At 43.3% G+C, this 16,910-nt stretch overlaps 1 protein-coding gene across 3 annotated transcripts in view; it reads right to left on the bottom strand.

Annotated features, from left to right (window-relative positions):
• carmil1 (capping protein regulator and myosin 1 linker 1) overlaps positions 1 to 16,910 on the bottom strand; it is a 74,255-nt gene that overhangs the window by 28,159 nt on the left and 29,186 nt on the right. For all 3 annotated transcript variants that reach the window (XR_003928951.1, XM_030063673.1, XM_030063674.1), the window contains exons 7-24: positions 16,525 to 16,595; positions 15,961 to 16,034; positions 15,764 to 15,839; positions 12,190 to 12,278; positions 11,464 to 11,558; positions 11,186 to 11,272; positions 10,687 to 10,790; positions 9,872 to 9,949; positions 8,959 to 9,035; positions 8,493 to 8,597; positions 7,183 to 7,252; positions 5,588 to 5,669; positions 4,809 to 4,908; positions 4,600 to 4,654; positions 3,411 to 3,583; positions 2,448 to 2,516; positions 1,077 to 1,170; positions 277 to 375 (exon numbers count right to left, since the gene is read on the bottom strand). Coding sequence is in view for 2 of the 3 variants with exons in the window: in XM_030063673.1 (XP_029919533.1) it covers positions 277 to 375; positions 1,077 to 1,170; positions 2,448 to 2,516; positions 3,411 to 3,583; positions 4,600 to 4,654; positions 4,809 to 4,908; positions 5,588 to 5,669; positions 7,183 to 7,252; positions 8,493 to 8,597; positions 8,959 to 9,035; positions 9,872 to 9,949; positions 10,687 to 10,790; positions 11,186 to 11,272; positions 11,464 to 11,558; positions 12,190 to 12,278; positions 15,764 to 15,839; positions 15,961 to 16,034; positions 16,525 to 16,595 (1,598 nt within the window). In the remaining variant the exon portion in view is untranslated. The remainder of the gene's footprint in view (positions 1 to 276; positions 376 to 1,076; positions 1,171 to 2,447; positions 2,517 to 3,410; positions 3,584 to 4,599; positions 4,655 to 4,808; positions 4,909 to 5,587; positions 5,670 to 7,182; positions 7,253 to 8,492; positions 8,598 to 8,958; positions 9,036 to 9,871; positions 9,950 to 10,686; positions 10,791 to 11,185; positions 11,273 to 11,463; positions 11,559 to 12,189; positions 12,279 to 15,763; positions 15,840 to 15,960; positions 16,035 to 16,524; positions 16,596 to 16,910) is intronic.

The following is a 16,910-nucleotide window of genomic DNA, read 5'->3' as shown; positions in this document are numbered from 1 at the left end:
TTATGTTTATAATTGCATATAGGAGTGTATATATACTTTTCCATTTTATTTTTATTTTTATTTTTATCTTATTTTACTTGCACAGTGCTGGAGTTGTTGCCCTCACATTTCACTGCTGCTGTTTGTACATTCATGCATGTGACAAATCAAAATCTTGAATCTTAATCTATGGATTATTCCTTTTGATTGACTGATTGATTGTGAATGATCGCCACTGAAAGCTGCAGTGTGATGGGGAGTGATCAGACGTGTGTGTGTGTGTGTGTGTGTGTGTACCTGCTGCGTGGTGCTGGTCACGATGCCCTGCTGCAGCCTGTACGCCTGCTCCTGCAGATACTTCCTGGTCTCATGGTTCCTCAGCAGGTACTGCTCCATCTGACACACACACACACACACACACACACACATTTACACATTTACACAGCTTCAGCAGAATATCTTCAAAGAGTAAAAAACATATTTGTGTCATTATTTATGAACATCAGCTGGATCTCTCTCCATCCAGCTGGAAAAATAATAAGTCAAAATAAAAACTCTGGCGCCTGTTGAAACATTTTTAAAGTCACTGAAGAAGAAGGATGAAGTTTTCCTTTTCTTTTTCTTTTGAGACTGTGATCGTCTCTCGTTACTGTCGGTGCTGCATCACGACCTCATGTCTGAGTGAGAGCACTGAGATGAAATAACTTGGATGTTTACGGCAGCAAAACGATGAGATTATTGGTTCTGTTTGAGAGACACTCTTCAATAAAGCTGGATTAGATTGGTAACTTGGTTTAGGAGAGATTAGAAATCTTTTTTTTTCTCTGTTTGTCTTGGCTTGTGTAGCTTTTGGGTGACTGAATTGTATTTCTGTTTGTCTTCTGTAGGAAAAAAACACCTGATGGAAACAAAATGAATCCATAAAATCCACAAAAAAAAAAGTTCCCCTTGAAACTTGACAGAGAAAGCAGTTCATTTGTACAGGAAGATCATTTTTAGGAAGCAGGGCTCCAAAACACCTGACAGCCACCAAATATATTTTCCAGACTTTAGCCTCCAGAGTGGAGTTAAAGCGCTGAGAGGAAGAGGACGGCGACCTTCAGCAGGGCGTCCTCCGTCTTCTCCGGGCTGGCCTTCAGAGCCTGGGCGGCGTCCATGATGGGGACGGGCATGAAGCGGATGGTGTGGTTCCTGACCGAGACAAGAACTCAAGTTACTTCTCTGACACACAGACGACCGGCAGCCATGATGAGATGACGAGAACACAGGAGGGGAAAGAGCTCGAGCTTCTCCCCCCAAAAATAACAGAGAGAAAAAAAAAAAAAAACATTTGGTGGCTGGAAATCGGATTAATCTTCATAAGCGATATCTGTGAGTTTGATACTTTAAGTCTGACGTTTCCCCTCGGAAAGCCAGTCGAGTGTTTCTGATGCTGATTCTGATAATTCAATATTATCACTTCTAATCTGACTCACATGGTGATGATCTGGAGATTTGGGGGATATTATGAGTTTAGGAGTTTAGGGGTTTATTAGCATCCCCATTAGTCTCCACCGAGGTGAAGACTATTCCTCCTGGGGTCCAAATTAAAATGAAACATCGAACTTTACATAAATACTACAAGTAAACAAAAATACTTAAAAAAGAAAATACAATTACATTGAATAATTAAACATTAAAAAAAGTCAATTCATTCGATGCATTACAGCGACACTTTGGTGGCCAACTTGCTAAGTAAACTTAAAATTTCTGCTAATTATGGCTTCTTTTAATTTCTTTCATCATTTCTTCTCATTTCATTTCTTCTTTTAATCTCCATTTATTATCTATCATGATTACATTTGTAGGGAGCTTATTCCAATATGTTACTGCTCTATATATTACAGTTCTCTTCAGTGCATTTGTTCTAGGTAGAGGCAGAGTCAAGTGAACACCCATGACTTGTCTAGTGGCACAGCCATGTCTAGTATTTGTTGGTTGTAGCTTTAACAGTAAATTATTGGGTTTTCCACAATAATAAACATTAAACAAAAATGTCACCAGACTACATGCCAGTGTTTGATCAACCCTCATCCATGACAAAGCCCCATGCATCCACTCAACACCTCGTCGTGCTGCCCTGTTCTGAGTGATTTGGAGTTTGTGAGATTATGATATTGGGGATATTACACAGTTCTGCTGTCTGAACTGATGATAACAAGACAAGTGTTACTTAAAATTTGAAAAAAAAATAGGCATAACACATTTTAAGCCAAATCAAAAACACGAGTTTGATTCCTGAACATGATTTAGCTCGTATGAGTCTTCTCGTGATGTAGATTCATATTTTAAACAATCCTTAGCGCTGCTGTGATGTTGATTTAAACCATGTCTCTGGTTAACACACAGACTCAACACACAGACTCTGACAGAGCGACGTGTTTCCACGACACACACACACACACACAGGTTTGTTTTTGTTGCCGTACTTTTCCAGAGCAGCGGCGACGTCCTGCAGACCCTGAGGGCTGACGCTGTTCCTGTCCCACACCACCGTCCTGCAGACACACAGCAGCACATTACACATACGCAGGCAAATATGATAATATAATAATATGTACATAATATAATAATGTGTACAGCGGCTGCATCAACAGCATCCAGAGCCACTGGTCGTCAGGAAGTCTTCCTGTCACCGATAACGGCTTCAAAATAAAATATTGGCACTGGCTTAAATGAAAATATTCTGCCAATATGACGAGCCGACATGTGAAAAAAGTCAAATTAGTGCTGCTCGTCTGTTTCAGCAGGATGAATCTCACAGCTCTGCATGAAAGAAAATGTTCTATAAAAATAAATATGGCATCTTTTCCATAAGCTCAGCTGAATTAGTTTTCTTCTTTTGCCCGGTGAGAGTGAACATTTTGAAAAGCATCGCATTTCATATCTGCATCTGCCAGTGGGCCTTCACAATAAGAGCAGGCATTATTAAATGTTAATTCCACTACAGGAGAGACTTGATGTTCTCTCTCCTTTTTAAAAAATGTTATCTGTATTCTTATTTTATTATTTATTCATTATTATTTTCTTTCTTTTCTGTTTCACTTTTTTTTTTTTTTTTTTTTTTTTTTTTTATTTGTGCAATGATACAAGTGTAAAACAACACCAAACATGAAGTTGAACGGTGGGACGGAGGGGAGTCACAGAATAATCAGACACATCAGGACGGAACACAACAGGAGAAAAATGAAGAAAAAAAGGAAAAAAAAATAAAATAAACAGGACAACAACAACAACAACAAAAGAACAAAGCCAAAAGCAGAAAGAGGTGGAAAATATCAGATAACAGCAAAAAAAAAAAAAAAAATCCCAACAAGCTGCTTTCCTAAAATAAAAGAGGAGCTGAGGAGAGGCAGCAGGGGCTGTGATGTTTCACAATAAGAGCCTCTGACCGCAGCTTGGTGTTGATCTGCAGGGCCTTGGCCAGCATCTTGGCCCCCATGTCTCCCATGGCGTTGCCGCTGATGTCGAGCCGGGTGAGCGATGTGTTGCTGCCCAGAGCGTTCAGCACGATGGACAGCTCGGCCTTGAGCCGCGAGTCGGCCAGCGACAGGGAGGTCAGCGGCTGCACACGCACAAAACACTCAGATTAACACACAGGCTGACTTAATCCAGACTAAAGAGAACCCTCCTGTCGGGTCACTCTGACACCAGTCTGTGTTTAACGTGTCTAAAGGGGAGGAAAAATAAAATTACAGAGCCGGGGGAGAGGGGAGGGTATTCTGAGAAAAAACCCGCAGAAAATCTGAGGTTAAAGTTGAAAATTTATGAGAAAAAACTTGGATATTCTCTGAGATTACAGTGATAAATTTACGGGAACTCACATATTTATGAGGAAAAAAACTTGGAAAAATTGTTTTTCTTTTACTTTTTTGAGAAAAAACACCAATTTATGAGAAAAACACCCATAATAAATAAAAGAAAAAAGAAAAAAGAATAAATGTTAATTCTTTTTTATTTTTCTTTTTTTTTGTCATGGAACCACATCACTTCACTTTGCTGAAAAAAAGCAGAATTTCCAAGATGAAAGTCATAAATTTATGAGAAAAACAAACTCACAAATTCAAGAGAAAAAACATGAAAATTGGAATTTTATTTACATTGTTTTTTTTTTTTGGTTAAGAAACCAAGAAGCAAGAAACAGATTCAGCAAAGTGAAGCGATGTGGTTCCTTGATCTAAATAAATGAAAAAGAGAAAAAAGAAAAAAATAATAAGAGGAAGAAGAATTAACATTTATACTTTATTGTTTTTTATTTTATTTATTATGAGTGTTTTTCTCATAAATGTGTATGTTTTTCCTCATTAATTTACCACTTTAATCTCACTCTGTGATTTGTGATTTAGTAATCTCAGATTTTTTGAGTATTTTTCTCCTAAATTTGTGAGTTTTTTCTCCTAATTTTTTTCTCAGGATATCAGCCGTAAATCTGAAGGTAGCAGGAGTGTCCACCTGACACACACACACACACACACACACACACACACACACAGTCCACAGAGATCCCATGTGTTTTTATGTTTTAACTGATGAAGAGCAAAGGAGGAGGAGGAGGGGAAGGAGGAAGAGGAGGAGACTCACCGACTCTTCCTCCTGGATCATGTGCACCAGGTTGTCCAGCACCTGCGACACGTTCCTGCAGCCACAACAACAAAAAGAGTAGAAGAAGAAGAGCGACGGAAGACGTTGAGCCAATCAGATCAAACGATTCTTAGTGCTGAGCGGGCAGATGTGTGTGTGTGTGTGTGTGTGTGTGTGTGTGTGTGTGTGTGTGTGTGTGTCGGACCCACTTGGACTTGATGTTGTTGAAGTTCTTGCCCAGCGACAGGTGTCGGATGGAGCGGTTCTTGGCGAGCCACACCAGCAGCGTGGTCAGGTCCATGTCCAGGCCTGAGCCACACACACACACACACACACACACACACACACACACACACACACACACACACACACACACACACACACACACACATTGGAAGTGAGAGAGATCAGGAGAAACCAAACATGTGATCAAACCACAGAGACTGAAGTTCAGTGAGTGCAGTGTTTGTTTTTTCTGTTTTTTTTTTTTTTATGAAGGAGATTTAAAAAAAAAAAAAAAAAAAAAAAAACTCAGAATTTCCAAGATTACAGCTGTAAATTTGTGAGAAAAAAAAAATCTAATTTACGAGACTAAAACTTAGAAAAATGTTTTTTTTTTTCTTATACTGTCAGATTTAGCAACATATAATTACATAAACTGAATTTCTGAGCTTTTTCTCTCAGATTTGTGACGTTATAATCTCAGAATTTTCAAGTTGTTTTCTCATAAATTTGTGAGGTTTTTTTTTGTAAATTTGCGACTTTAATCTCAGAAAAAATCTGAGTTTTTTTTCTGGTAATTTTACAATTATTGTAAATTCAGAGTTTTTTTTTTTTCATGGAACAGCTGCTATAACCTGGTGCTCTGTCCGGGTCTTATTTACTCTGTTTTCCTTCATTCATTAAATGTACTTGCAGGTAATAATGTGTAATAAATAAGGTGTTTTCAGAGTGAGGAATGAGCACATCAGGCGGTGAAATGTCCCACCGTTGTCGGAGATGTCCAGACTGGAGATGTTGGGGATCTCGGCGATGCAGCCCTCCAGGATCTGAGAGCCCGCCGAGCGCAGCTGCACACACACACACACACACACACACACACACACACACACACACACAGACACAGACACAGACACACACACACACACACACACACACACACACACACACACACACACACAGACACACACACAGACACACACACACACACACAGGGTTACAGGCTCCCTAACCCACTAAAACATATTTTAATAACCCGTCTGCTGCGTTGCAGGTCGGGTGGTTTGGACGGTCAAACTGTAACTGACATGAACTGAAAAAATATAACGTTAGCTTGATGTATTAAAAACAGAGTTCACACCACACAGCAAGCTAACAAGCTAACCGTTAGCCTCAGGTAGCCAGCGTGACCTGTAAACAGCTACACACAGCTGAAGGTCACGCGAGCTAACGCTAGCTAACGTTACAGCCTGTAAATAGTTTGTGTTTGCTAACAAGCTACTTACAGGCCTTTCTGGCTGTTTACAGCTTTAGATACTGTGATGCTAACGGTTAGCGTCATGCTAACCGTTAGCATCAAGCTAACCTGTCTCATCTGAAATACAGAGAAACCGTGAAGACAGTGACTTTTTCTTTTTTTATTTCAGGTGAGTGCCAGGTGAGTGCCAGGTGAGTGATATAAAGCTGCCAGGTGAGTGACAGGTGAGTGACATGCAGCCACCAGGCAGTGGTGGTTCTGCCCATGTTGCCGCCCTGGGCGAAATTACTGCCTTGTGCCCTTCTGTTCTAGCTGTGTGTGCGTGCGTGCGCGCGCGGAGCAAGAACTTCCAGGCGATAACGGCCGCTACCGGTGCCCCTCTGGCGGCTAGACGCGCCCCTCCCAGAGCAGGGGCACCAACACCTGCACAAATACCTTTTTTGGAAAAATACTTTTTATATGGACAAAATCTTGTTTGCATAAAAAAAGCCACCGGTCAGCATCAGGCGGGCCGGCCGCGGCACCGGCTTGATGCTTACAGGTGCCGCGCCCACCCGGTCAGGTCTGCCGGATCTGACAGGTGAGCGGCGCACACAGACTGCCATCCTCTCATTATAAATCAACTTTTGTTCATACGCGGCTGCAGCAGCACAACGGACAGTGACACAGACAACATGGTTGATTATTGACTGCGCAATGCGGCCATTCGCCGGTAATTGCGGCATCAGGCGAGCCTACCTACTGGTTTATATGCAAGCACAATACATGTGTATTTGCTTAGACCCCAATATTAGACGAGGGCGTTTTTTCAGGGCATTTTCAATGGAAAAAATATTGTCTTATATTCAGATGAATACGGTAATAGAAAACTGCTTTGCAGCGAGGATGATTTTTTTTTTTTTTTTTTTGCGCTCATGCCGCCCCCCATGTGACATGAAAATATGCCGCCCTGGGCGGCTGCCCGCTTCGCCCGTGCCTAAAACCGCTACTGCCACCAGGTGAGTGACAGGTGAGTGATATAAAGCTGCCAGGTGAGTGACCTGCAGCCACCAGGTGAGTGACAGGTGAGAGAAAGGTGAGAGACAGGTGAGTGAGTGTGCTGTTACCTCACAGCTGCTCAGGTCCAGAGAAACCTCGCTGAGGTTCGGGTTGCAGCCGAGACCCAACAGCAGCGACCTGAAACACAGACACACCTCATGACTCTGCAGGGCATTTCACCATGACTCAGCACTTTAACCCTGACTCGGCAGTCTAACCCTCACTCAGCGGTCCAACCCTGACTCGGTGATTTAACCCTGACTCGGCGGTCTAACCCTGACTCGGCGGTCTAACCCTGACTCGGCGGTTTAAGCCTGACTCGGCGGTCTAACCCTGACTCGGCAGTCTAACCCTGACTCGGCGGTCTAACCCTGACACAGCAGTCTAACCCTGACTTCGAGGTCTAACCCTGACTCGGCAGTCTAACCCTGACTCGGCAGTCTAACCCTGACTCGGCGGTCTAACCCTGACTCGGCGGTCTAACCCTGACACAGCAGTCTAACCCTGACTTCGAGGTCTAACCCTGACTCCTGACTCGGCAGTCTAACCCTGACTCAGCAGTCTATCCCTGACTCGGCAGTCTAACCCTGACTCGGCAGTCTAACCCTGACTCAGCGGTCTAACTCTGACTCGGCGGTTTATCAGTGTGACATGATGTCTTCTGTTTTTTTTTGTTTTTTTTTATCCACAAAATAAGAGCACGAGTCACCTGAGCGGCCTGATGTCCTGCTGTGACCGACACGAACACGACGGTGTGACCTCACAGCGCGTAATGTCCCTTTATTGAGTTTTTATTCATTAAATTACCTGTAAGTAATCAGCTGCTGCAGATTGGGCTGGCTCTGTGTTTACATGTGTTTGTGATGTGCATGTATGCTGTGTGTGTGACTGATAAAGTCTAATAAAGTAATAAAATAATAAATCCTGTTTTCACATGACACATGGCTGATTTAATGTGAACTTTTTATTTTTTCTGTCCCTTTAACGTTCTTCCTCACAGACTTTGTCTTCCTGTTCTGCTCCAAACGGCACAGAAAACACCTGCAGACTCTGATTCACTCAGTAAAACTTACTGCTGGTTCAGAGTTTTAGCTGGATTTTCCCTTTGAATTGAACTGAATATATGTAATTTTTTATTAAATGAAACGTGCCTGCAAAAACCACAGATATTAGTCAAACAAATACAGTTTACACATCCAGTAAACTGACTCTCATCAAGCTGCAACTCACAGTGTTATGGAGTAGACTGAGCAGATCACTGATTGATTGATTGATTGACTGACTGATTGATTGATTGATTGATTGATTGATTGATTGATTGATTGACTGACTGACTGACTGACTGACTGACTGTTGCGTGCGGTGGTCGGTGTCTTACTTGAGCGCCTCCAGCGGCAGCCTGGTTCCTGACAGGCTGACGGAGCCGAGAGCCTGAACGCTGCTGAAGAACTGCTTGAAGGACGGAGGCACCTCCTTGCTTTTCCTGTAGGGGGCGGCGTGCCACCACACAGATTAGCATTAGCTCGGTTCAGAATACACAAGGAGGAGTTTTCAAACCTGCTGACCTGCACCTCAGAGTTTACCTCTCACGTTATCGCCCGTCCAATAAAAAAAGATAAAGTTTGACTTGGCGTTTAAATCTCACTTTCTGATGTTATGATAATCTGCAAACACAGATTATGAAATGAAAGCCACTTCTTCACTACAGATTTTAGACAAAAGAATGAAAGACCATTGCCTTTTCACTTTAACCTGTAATAAAACTGTTGTTGTGGATACTGTTGAATCTTGTTAAATAATGTGTTTGTTTCACAGTTGATGTGAGGAGGGGTGTGTTTACTGACCTGTGGGAGAAAACGGTCTTGGACATGTTGAGGACAGACAGATGCTTCAGGGAGCCTCTCAGCAGAGACGCACACACCTGAAAACACAACAAAAACCTCAAAGGTAACACGGAGAACGAGGAGAGAAAAAAAAAAACAGATCACAGCGCGGCAGAAATAAGTCAGAACTGCTGTGTGGGGTTCAGGCAACGCAGGAAAAACCAAACTCAACCACATGATATCTGACTGCAGGTCCACATGTCCTTCATTTTCCAAACTGAGAGGCAGCTGCGATTTTAAAATCAAGGTGGAAAAAAAATAATTTCACTTAAGTGTCACGATTCTTTTTTTACATTCTTTTTCATAGATTTTTTTAAAATTACTGAAGCGACTAAATATCACTCCAACTGGCCGTTTCCAGTGGGGTCCCTTGACCTCTGACCTCCAGATCTCTGAATGAAAACGGGTTCTCTCCACGGCTCTATAAAATGACCTCTAGTGACCTCTAGGAGAATCACAGCCTCAAGAAACTTTACAGACACAAACTAGAGGAGAGTTCATAAAACAAACACCACAATAAATCGCACTATCAAATTGCAACTTTGGAATTCAGATTCATGATTTGCAGCCTCGAGAGGTTTATGATTCAACTTTTTTCTCTGTAATCTGGTGCTAAAAGCAAACAAAAATCACAATAAATCGTAATATTGCACTGCTACACTTGTAGAATCACAAAACTAGTTTCTGATCCGTCGCTGGTTTTACGTCTCAAACGTGCCGGGCAACAGGAAGCTCTCAGTTTCATTTCTGATTCTCCAGAATCTCTTTCTGCACATTTCCTTTAAATTCAACTCAACTCTAACAAAAAAAAAGGTGTGTTGAGAGTTGAGTGTGTGTGTGTGTGTGTGTGTGTGTGTGTGTGTGTGGCTGTTACCTGGTCCAGAGCGCAGTCGCTGTGGGACAGGTCCAGCGTCTCCAGGCAGTTTGGGTGGCTCAGAAAGCTGTGCAGGTTCTGCAGACACACACACACACACACACACACACACACACACACACACACACACACACACACACACACAGGCAACATGAATCAAGTGCAGAGTGGGAGTGAGAGAGATCAGGAGAAACCAAACATCTGATCAAACAGAGACTGATGCTCAATGAGTGCAGTGTTCGGTTTCTCTGTTTTTTATGAAAGAGATAAAAAATTTTTTCCAAGATTACAGCTGTAAATTTGTGAGGAAAAAAAATCACAAAACTAGACTAAAAACTTTTTTTTTTCTTATACAGATCAGATTTAGCAACATATAATTACATCATTTTATGACCTAAATCTCAGAATTTCTGAGCTTTTTCTCTCAAATTTGTGACTTTAAAATTTCAGAATTTTCAAGTTGTTTTCTCATAAATTTGTAATTTTTTTTCGTAAATTTGCGACCTTAATCTCAGAGAATATCCAGTTTTGTTTTTTTTCTGGTAATTTTACAATTATAATCTTGGAAAGTCTGAGCAGCGATATAAAACTGGACAGAGACGAAGATGAGATGCAGGTCAAAAAAGCGAACAGGAAGCCTGCAGCCTCAGCCTCTGAGCAGCTGCAGTTTGAGCATCTCCGTGCAGAGCGGCCTGTTGTCACGACGATGCCCAAACACACGGCTGCAGCTCGGCAGTGAACAGGGCCGAGTGTGTGTGTGCGCGCGCGTGTGTGTGTGTGTGTGTGTGTGTGTGTGTGAGGGAGGAGCTGCGAACCGGCAGGTCGTCGCCCCGCAGAGAGTTCCCCGACAGGTCCAGGTGGGTCAGCGTGCTGCAGACCACCGGGTTGGCACACAGAGCCTGGCACAGGCTGTTCACTCCTGCACACACACACACACACACACACACACACACACACACACACACACAGTGTCAGTAGTGAAGACACACCTGAGGGACACAAAAACATGACTTCTGGTGTAGTTTTTTTTTTTTTTTTTCGATAACAGGAATTCACATTGGAGAAGGTAAATATCAAATTTCAGTTTATTAATAGTTAAAGTTGGACATGAACAGGAGGCACAAACCCTTTAACAGCATTTCAAACATTTCCACATGGATTCACAGTAATGAACATATCAATATATCAATATATCAATATATCAACATATCAATATATCAATATATTGGTAAAGATGAATAAAAAGGAACCTGTGGTTGGCTGACAGATGATGAAATAAGAGACTTCAGTGGCTGATCTGTAACTCCTGCTCACCTTTAGGAGACATGGACGTCCTGGACAGGTTCAGGTGTTTCAGGCCCATGGGCAGTTTGGCTAACTGAGCGCTCAGAGCCGACACGCCTGCACACAGAGAACAGAGTGTGTGTGTGTGTGTGTGTGTGTGTGTCCTGCCTTCAGCCCAGTGCATGCTGGGATACGCTCCAACAAAATAAACAAGACATCTACAAACTGTTTTTTATTTTCTTTAATGCCTTAAGCCAGTGTGTGTGTGTGTGTGTGTGTGTGTGTGTGTGTGTGTGTGTGTGTGTTACCCTTGTCCTCCAGTGAGTTGTTGGCCAGGTTGAGTGTGTGCAGCGTCGACGCCGGGTTGTGTGACAGAGCACCGGCCAGTTTCTGAGCGAAGTCACTGAGGAAGAGGAGGAGGAAGAGAGGAAGAGGAGGAAGAAGAGAGGAAGAGGAGGAGGAGAGGAAGAGGAGGAGGAAGAGAGGAAGAGGAGGAGGAGAGGAGGAGGAGGAGAGGAAGAGGAGGAGGAAGAGAGGAAGAGGAGGAGGAGAGGAAGTGGAGGAGGAGAGGAAGAGGAGGAGAGGAAGAGGAAGAGTGAGGAAGAGGAGGAGAGGAAGAGGAGTGAGGAGAGGAAGAGGAGGAGAGGAAGTGGAGGAGGAGTGAGGAAGAGGAGAGGAAGAGGAGTGAGGAAGAGGAGGAGGAGGAGAGGAAGAGGAGGAGGAGAGGAGGAGTGAGGAAGAGGAGTAGAGGAAGAGGAGTGAGGAAGAGGAAGAGGAGAGGAAGAGGAGGAGAGGGAGAGGAAGAGGAGAGGAAGAGGAGGAGAGGGAGAGGAAGAGGAGGAGAGGAAGAGGAGGAGAGGAAGAAGAGGATAATATTTAAAAAATAAACAGTGACATCATCCTAACAGAGCAGAGCACACGCTGCGTTCAGGTGCTGCAGGAAAGGAGCAGTGCGTCTTGCTCGATGTTGTTTGTTTGTTTGTTTGTTTGTTTGTTGTTTGTTGTTTGTGTCTGCGGTGTTGTTGACCTCTGACCTCTTGAGCCCGGCGTTGTCCAGCAGCAGCTCCTCCAGCCGGCTGGAGCGAGCCACCACCCGCAGGATCTGCTCACACACGTCTGTGGCCTGCAGCACACACACACACACACACACCACACACACACACACACACACACACACACACACACACAGCTTCAGATGGTTTTAATAAACTTTTACATCAGTTTCAGTTTCGAGCTCCACTTTCAGTTTCATTATTACTTTTTTCCCCCACAGAAAAATGCTGAGTTTTGTCAACAGACATTTGGAATATGTTTGCAATAAAAAAAATAATGACAAAAAATTTAAATTAAAACTTAAAAAATAAATAAAAATAACCCAAAAAATAGAGATAAGAATAATAATACTAGAAATAATAAATAAATAAATACAAGGATTTCACCTGCAGTATTTTATTTTTAATTTTGTCTCTTATATGTAGACAAGGCAGTTTTAGTTCAGTTTTATTTTTCAAAAAGCAACATTTTTATTTTCATTTCAATTTTTCAAAAGTTTTTAAAATTTTTTAATAGATTTTCTTTTTCTTTTTTTTAAATTTCATCATCATTTTCTATTTTCTATCACTGATTTATTTTTAAATTTCATTTTTCAACAACACAACGCCTTGTGGACAGTATCAGCCTCAGTGAGTTTACACACACACACACACACACACTCTGCAGATGTGATGAATGTGTGTGTGTGAGCTGACAGTGTGTGACCTTCACCCTCCGTTACTGCAGCACACACAGCTGCCTCTGTGTTTACCCACGATCCCCTGCACGCCGGGCCGCAGAGGGCTGATGGGTAAATAACGAGTCGGGATGACTCAGCGATAAGAGGCAGCAGATCACACACACCTGACAACCTTCACACACACACACACACACACACACACCGCTTCCCTCGCAGCGACGGGCTCCTTTTTATTTTCATTTATTTATCCATCCTTTCTTCCATTTTTCATTTAATTTTGCTGTTTTTTTTTATTTTTGCTTTTTAATCTATTTTTAATGTTTCGATGAAAAAACTACAACTCAAACTAATCAGCAGAGGGCGCCGTCAGGCCGGAACTTTTAATTTAATTTTTAATCAGAGAACACCTGCAGGCAAACGGTGCTTTCAAAGAGACAGATTAGCATGGAAAAAAAATCATATATTAGGCATTAATATTATACTGAGGGCATTAATGTGACAAACAAATAATGAATAAATAAATGAATGAATGAATGAATGAATAAATAAATAAATAGATAGATAGATAGATAGATAGATAGATAGATGGATGAATAAATAAATAAATAAATAAATAAATAAATATGATAATAAATAGATGAATAATAAATGGCGGCTCCACAGTTTCTATTTGTGTTTGTTTTGGAGTGACAGAACTCAGATTTGGATTGAGGAGCAAAGTGGGCATGATTTTTTTTTTTATTCTTTTTTTTATTGTTGGATTTTTAACCACAAAGAAACATAAACTGAGTGAAATCCCTGCTGATTAAAACTCTACAAGAAATCTAGTAAATATTATAATATTATAATAATATAAATATAGTGATTTCTGTCTCTATCGCGGTCTCTGTCTCCGTTTCCCAGCATGCTTTTGGGCAGCGGACATTTCCTGAGCCCAGTTCGTTTTTGTTGTTTAGCTCTGTAGTTTGTATCTGTGTGTTGTTCATCTTTTGCTCTGTGTGTGTTTTTTCCGTCCGCTCTGCAGTTTGTTATATGATATCTGAGTTTCCGCTCCTTCAAAGTAAAAGCTCGGATGGTGATGACAGTCAAAGCAGCATCATCCCTCACAGGTAATCCCAGATTACAAAGATATTATATGAATTATGCACAGCTGAACTTTAAGAAAAATGTAAGTAAACAGTAGGTTATTCATCAGAGAGCCATTATTCATGATTCAGATTCAGGTGCGTCCCTACAAACTACCTGGCTAACATCTCTGAGACAGTTTGTAATCTTAACCTGACCTTCTCCTGACCTTGACCCTGACCCTTTCTGAACCTTAACCAGGTATTTCCAGGTGCTAGTGAACGTCAGCAGACATGATTTGTGTTGGAGGACTTGTTGGAAATGACGGCGGGCTTAAAAACGCATCATAACCATCAACCGTCCAATCAGCGTTTGATTAAGTTCCTACTGAAGTGAAGCAGAGACTGGCCCCGCCTCCCTGTGGCTCCTCTTTACCTCCACCAGGTGGTGCTGTTCCACACAATCACAACAACCCCAGTGTTCAGCAGGTTAAAGACACAAGTTTATCCTACTGATCTGCTGAAGAAAAAATTCACTTTAATGACACCTGAGATAATAAAATATACTAAAAGGAACCTTATTATGATTATAACTGTTTTTTGGTGAAGCAGTGTCTCACCTGTCTGTCTCACCTGTCTGTCTCACCTGCTGTCTCACCTGCTGTCTCACCTGCCGTCTCACATGTCTGTCTCACCTGCTGTCTCACGTCTGTCTCACCTGCTGTCTCACCTGCCGTCTCACCTGCCGTCTCACCTGTCTGTCTCACCTGCCGTCTCAACTGCCGTCTCACCTGTCTGTCTCACCTGCTGTCTCACCTGCCATTTACCTGTCTGTCTCACCTGTTGTCTCACATGTCTGTCTCACCTGCTGCCTCACTTGATGTCTCACCTGCTGTCTCACTTGCCGTCTCACCTGCCATCTCACCTGCCGTCTCACCTGTCTGTCTCACCTGCTATCTCACCTGCCTGTCTCACCTGCCGTCTCACCTGTCTGTCTCACCTGCCGTCTCACCTGTCTGTCTCACCTGCCGTCTCACCTGTCTGTCTCACCTGCCGTCCCACCTGCCGTCTCACCTGTCTGTCTCACCTGTCTGTCTCACCTGCCGTCTCACCTGCTGTCTCACCTGTCTGTCTCACCTGCCGTCTCACCTGTCTGTCTCACCTGCTGTCTCACCTGTCTGTCTCACCTGCTGTCTCACCTGTCTGTCTCACCTGCCGTCTCACCTGTCTGTCTCACCTTTCTGTCTCACCTGCCGTCTCACCTGCCGTCCCACCTGCCGTCTCACCTGTCTGTCTCACCTGTCTGTCTCACCTGCCGTCTCACCTGCTGTCTCACCTGTCTGTCTCACCTGCTGTCTCACCTGCCATTTACCTGTCTGTCTCACCTGCCGTCTCACCTGTCTGTCTCACCTTTCTGTCTCACCTGCCGTCTCACCTGCCGTCCCACCTGCCGTCTCACCTGTCTGTCTCACCTGTCTGTCTCACCTGCCGTCTCACCTGCTGTCTCACCTGTCTGTCTCACCTGCTGTCTCACCTGCCATTTACCTGTCTGTCTCACCTGCCGTCTCACCTGTCTGTCTCACCTGTCTGCCTCACCTGCTGTCTCACCTGCCGTCTCACCTGCCGTCTCACCTGCCGTCTCACCTGTCTGTCTCACCTGTCTGTCTCACCTGCCGTCTCACCTGCCGCCTCACCTGCCGCCTCACCTGCCGTCTCACCTGTCTGTCTCACCTGATGTCTCACCTGCTGTCTCACCTGCTCTGACACACAGAGGATCACAGCACGTTACAGACACACAGCAAAGTGTTTTACCAGTTTGTAGTCTTTGGTGGAGAGTTTGGTGAACCACTGGTTGTACTCCAACACCGAGATGATGGCCACCAGATCCCTGCACACGCACAGGGAATCAAACACACGGCGTCACACACCTTCACATCCACATCCAGTCATATCCATATATGTGAGGTGTGTGAGGTGTGTGAGGTGTGTGTGAGGTGTGTGTGTTGCACCTGTTCTCCAGGTGGACGAAGTCCTGCAGGTTGAGCTCTCTGGTGTCCTGGGTCAGATAGATGGTGTCCACATCCTGCAGGAGAACAGAGGAGAACAGAGGTTACTCAGCAGAAGAAGAAGAAGAAGAAGAAGAAGAAGAAGAGAAACAAGAGAGGAGGACAGAAGAAAGAGAGGAAATCAAAGAAGCAACAGAATAAACACAAATAAACTATAAAGACTGAAAAAAAAAAAACAGACGCAGGAGAAAAACAAACAGAACCTGCAGCGGCAGAACAAGAAACAGAGGAACCAGAAGAACAAACAGCAAAGGTGCAAGAAGAAGAAGAAGAACGAGAAGAAGAAGAAGAACCAAAACAAAAAGAAACATACAGCAAAGAAAAAAGAAGCAGCAGAAGAGGAACAAGAGGAAACAGAGGAATCAGAAGCAGGAGCTCCAGATGGAAAGAAGAAGAACCTAGAAACAAGGAAGAAGAAGAAGAGGAGGAGGAGAAGGAGGAAGAAGAGGAAGAGGAAGAAGAGGAGGAGGAGGAGGAGGAGGAGGAGGAGGAGGATGCGGTACTGACCCATTGCACCTCCTCCCGGTACGGCAGGCCGAGCTGATCACACACACACCAGTACTGATGGGAGAATCCACCTGCAACAACAGCAGCCACTCAGTCAGCTGATCGATCGATCAATAACTGAACAGGAACTGATGAGGATTCTGATCAGGAGCCAATGACTTCACCAAACAGCAGCTCCACTGAGATCATCAAGACACTCAGATCTATAAATCAATACTTTTGGATTTTTTTTGGCTGCACTCTGGGCTCTGATCACTTCCCACTAAATAATTAATCCACCAATCAATAGAAAAAATAATTTATTAGTTGCAGCTCTGCTTGAATGAACAGGAAAAGTGCACTTGATGCGCTGAAATATTAAATTTAAACATTAAAAAATGAGGATG

The sequence above is a fragment of the Myripristis murdjan genome, chromosome 11 (genome assembly GCF_902150065.1).
Source record: "Myripristis murdjan chromosome 11, fMyrMur1.1, whole genome shotgun sequence".
In the NCBI taxonomy this organism is placed as follows: domain Eukaryota; kingdom Metazoa; phylum Chordata; class Actinopteri; order Holocentriformes; family Holocentridae; genus Myripristis; species Myripristis murdjan.
Note: the sequence above shows the minus strand (reverse complement) of the source record. Positions and strands in the feature narration are given on the sequence as shown.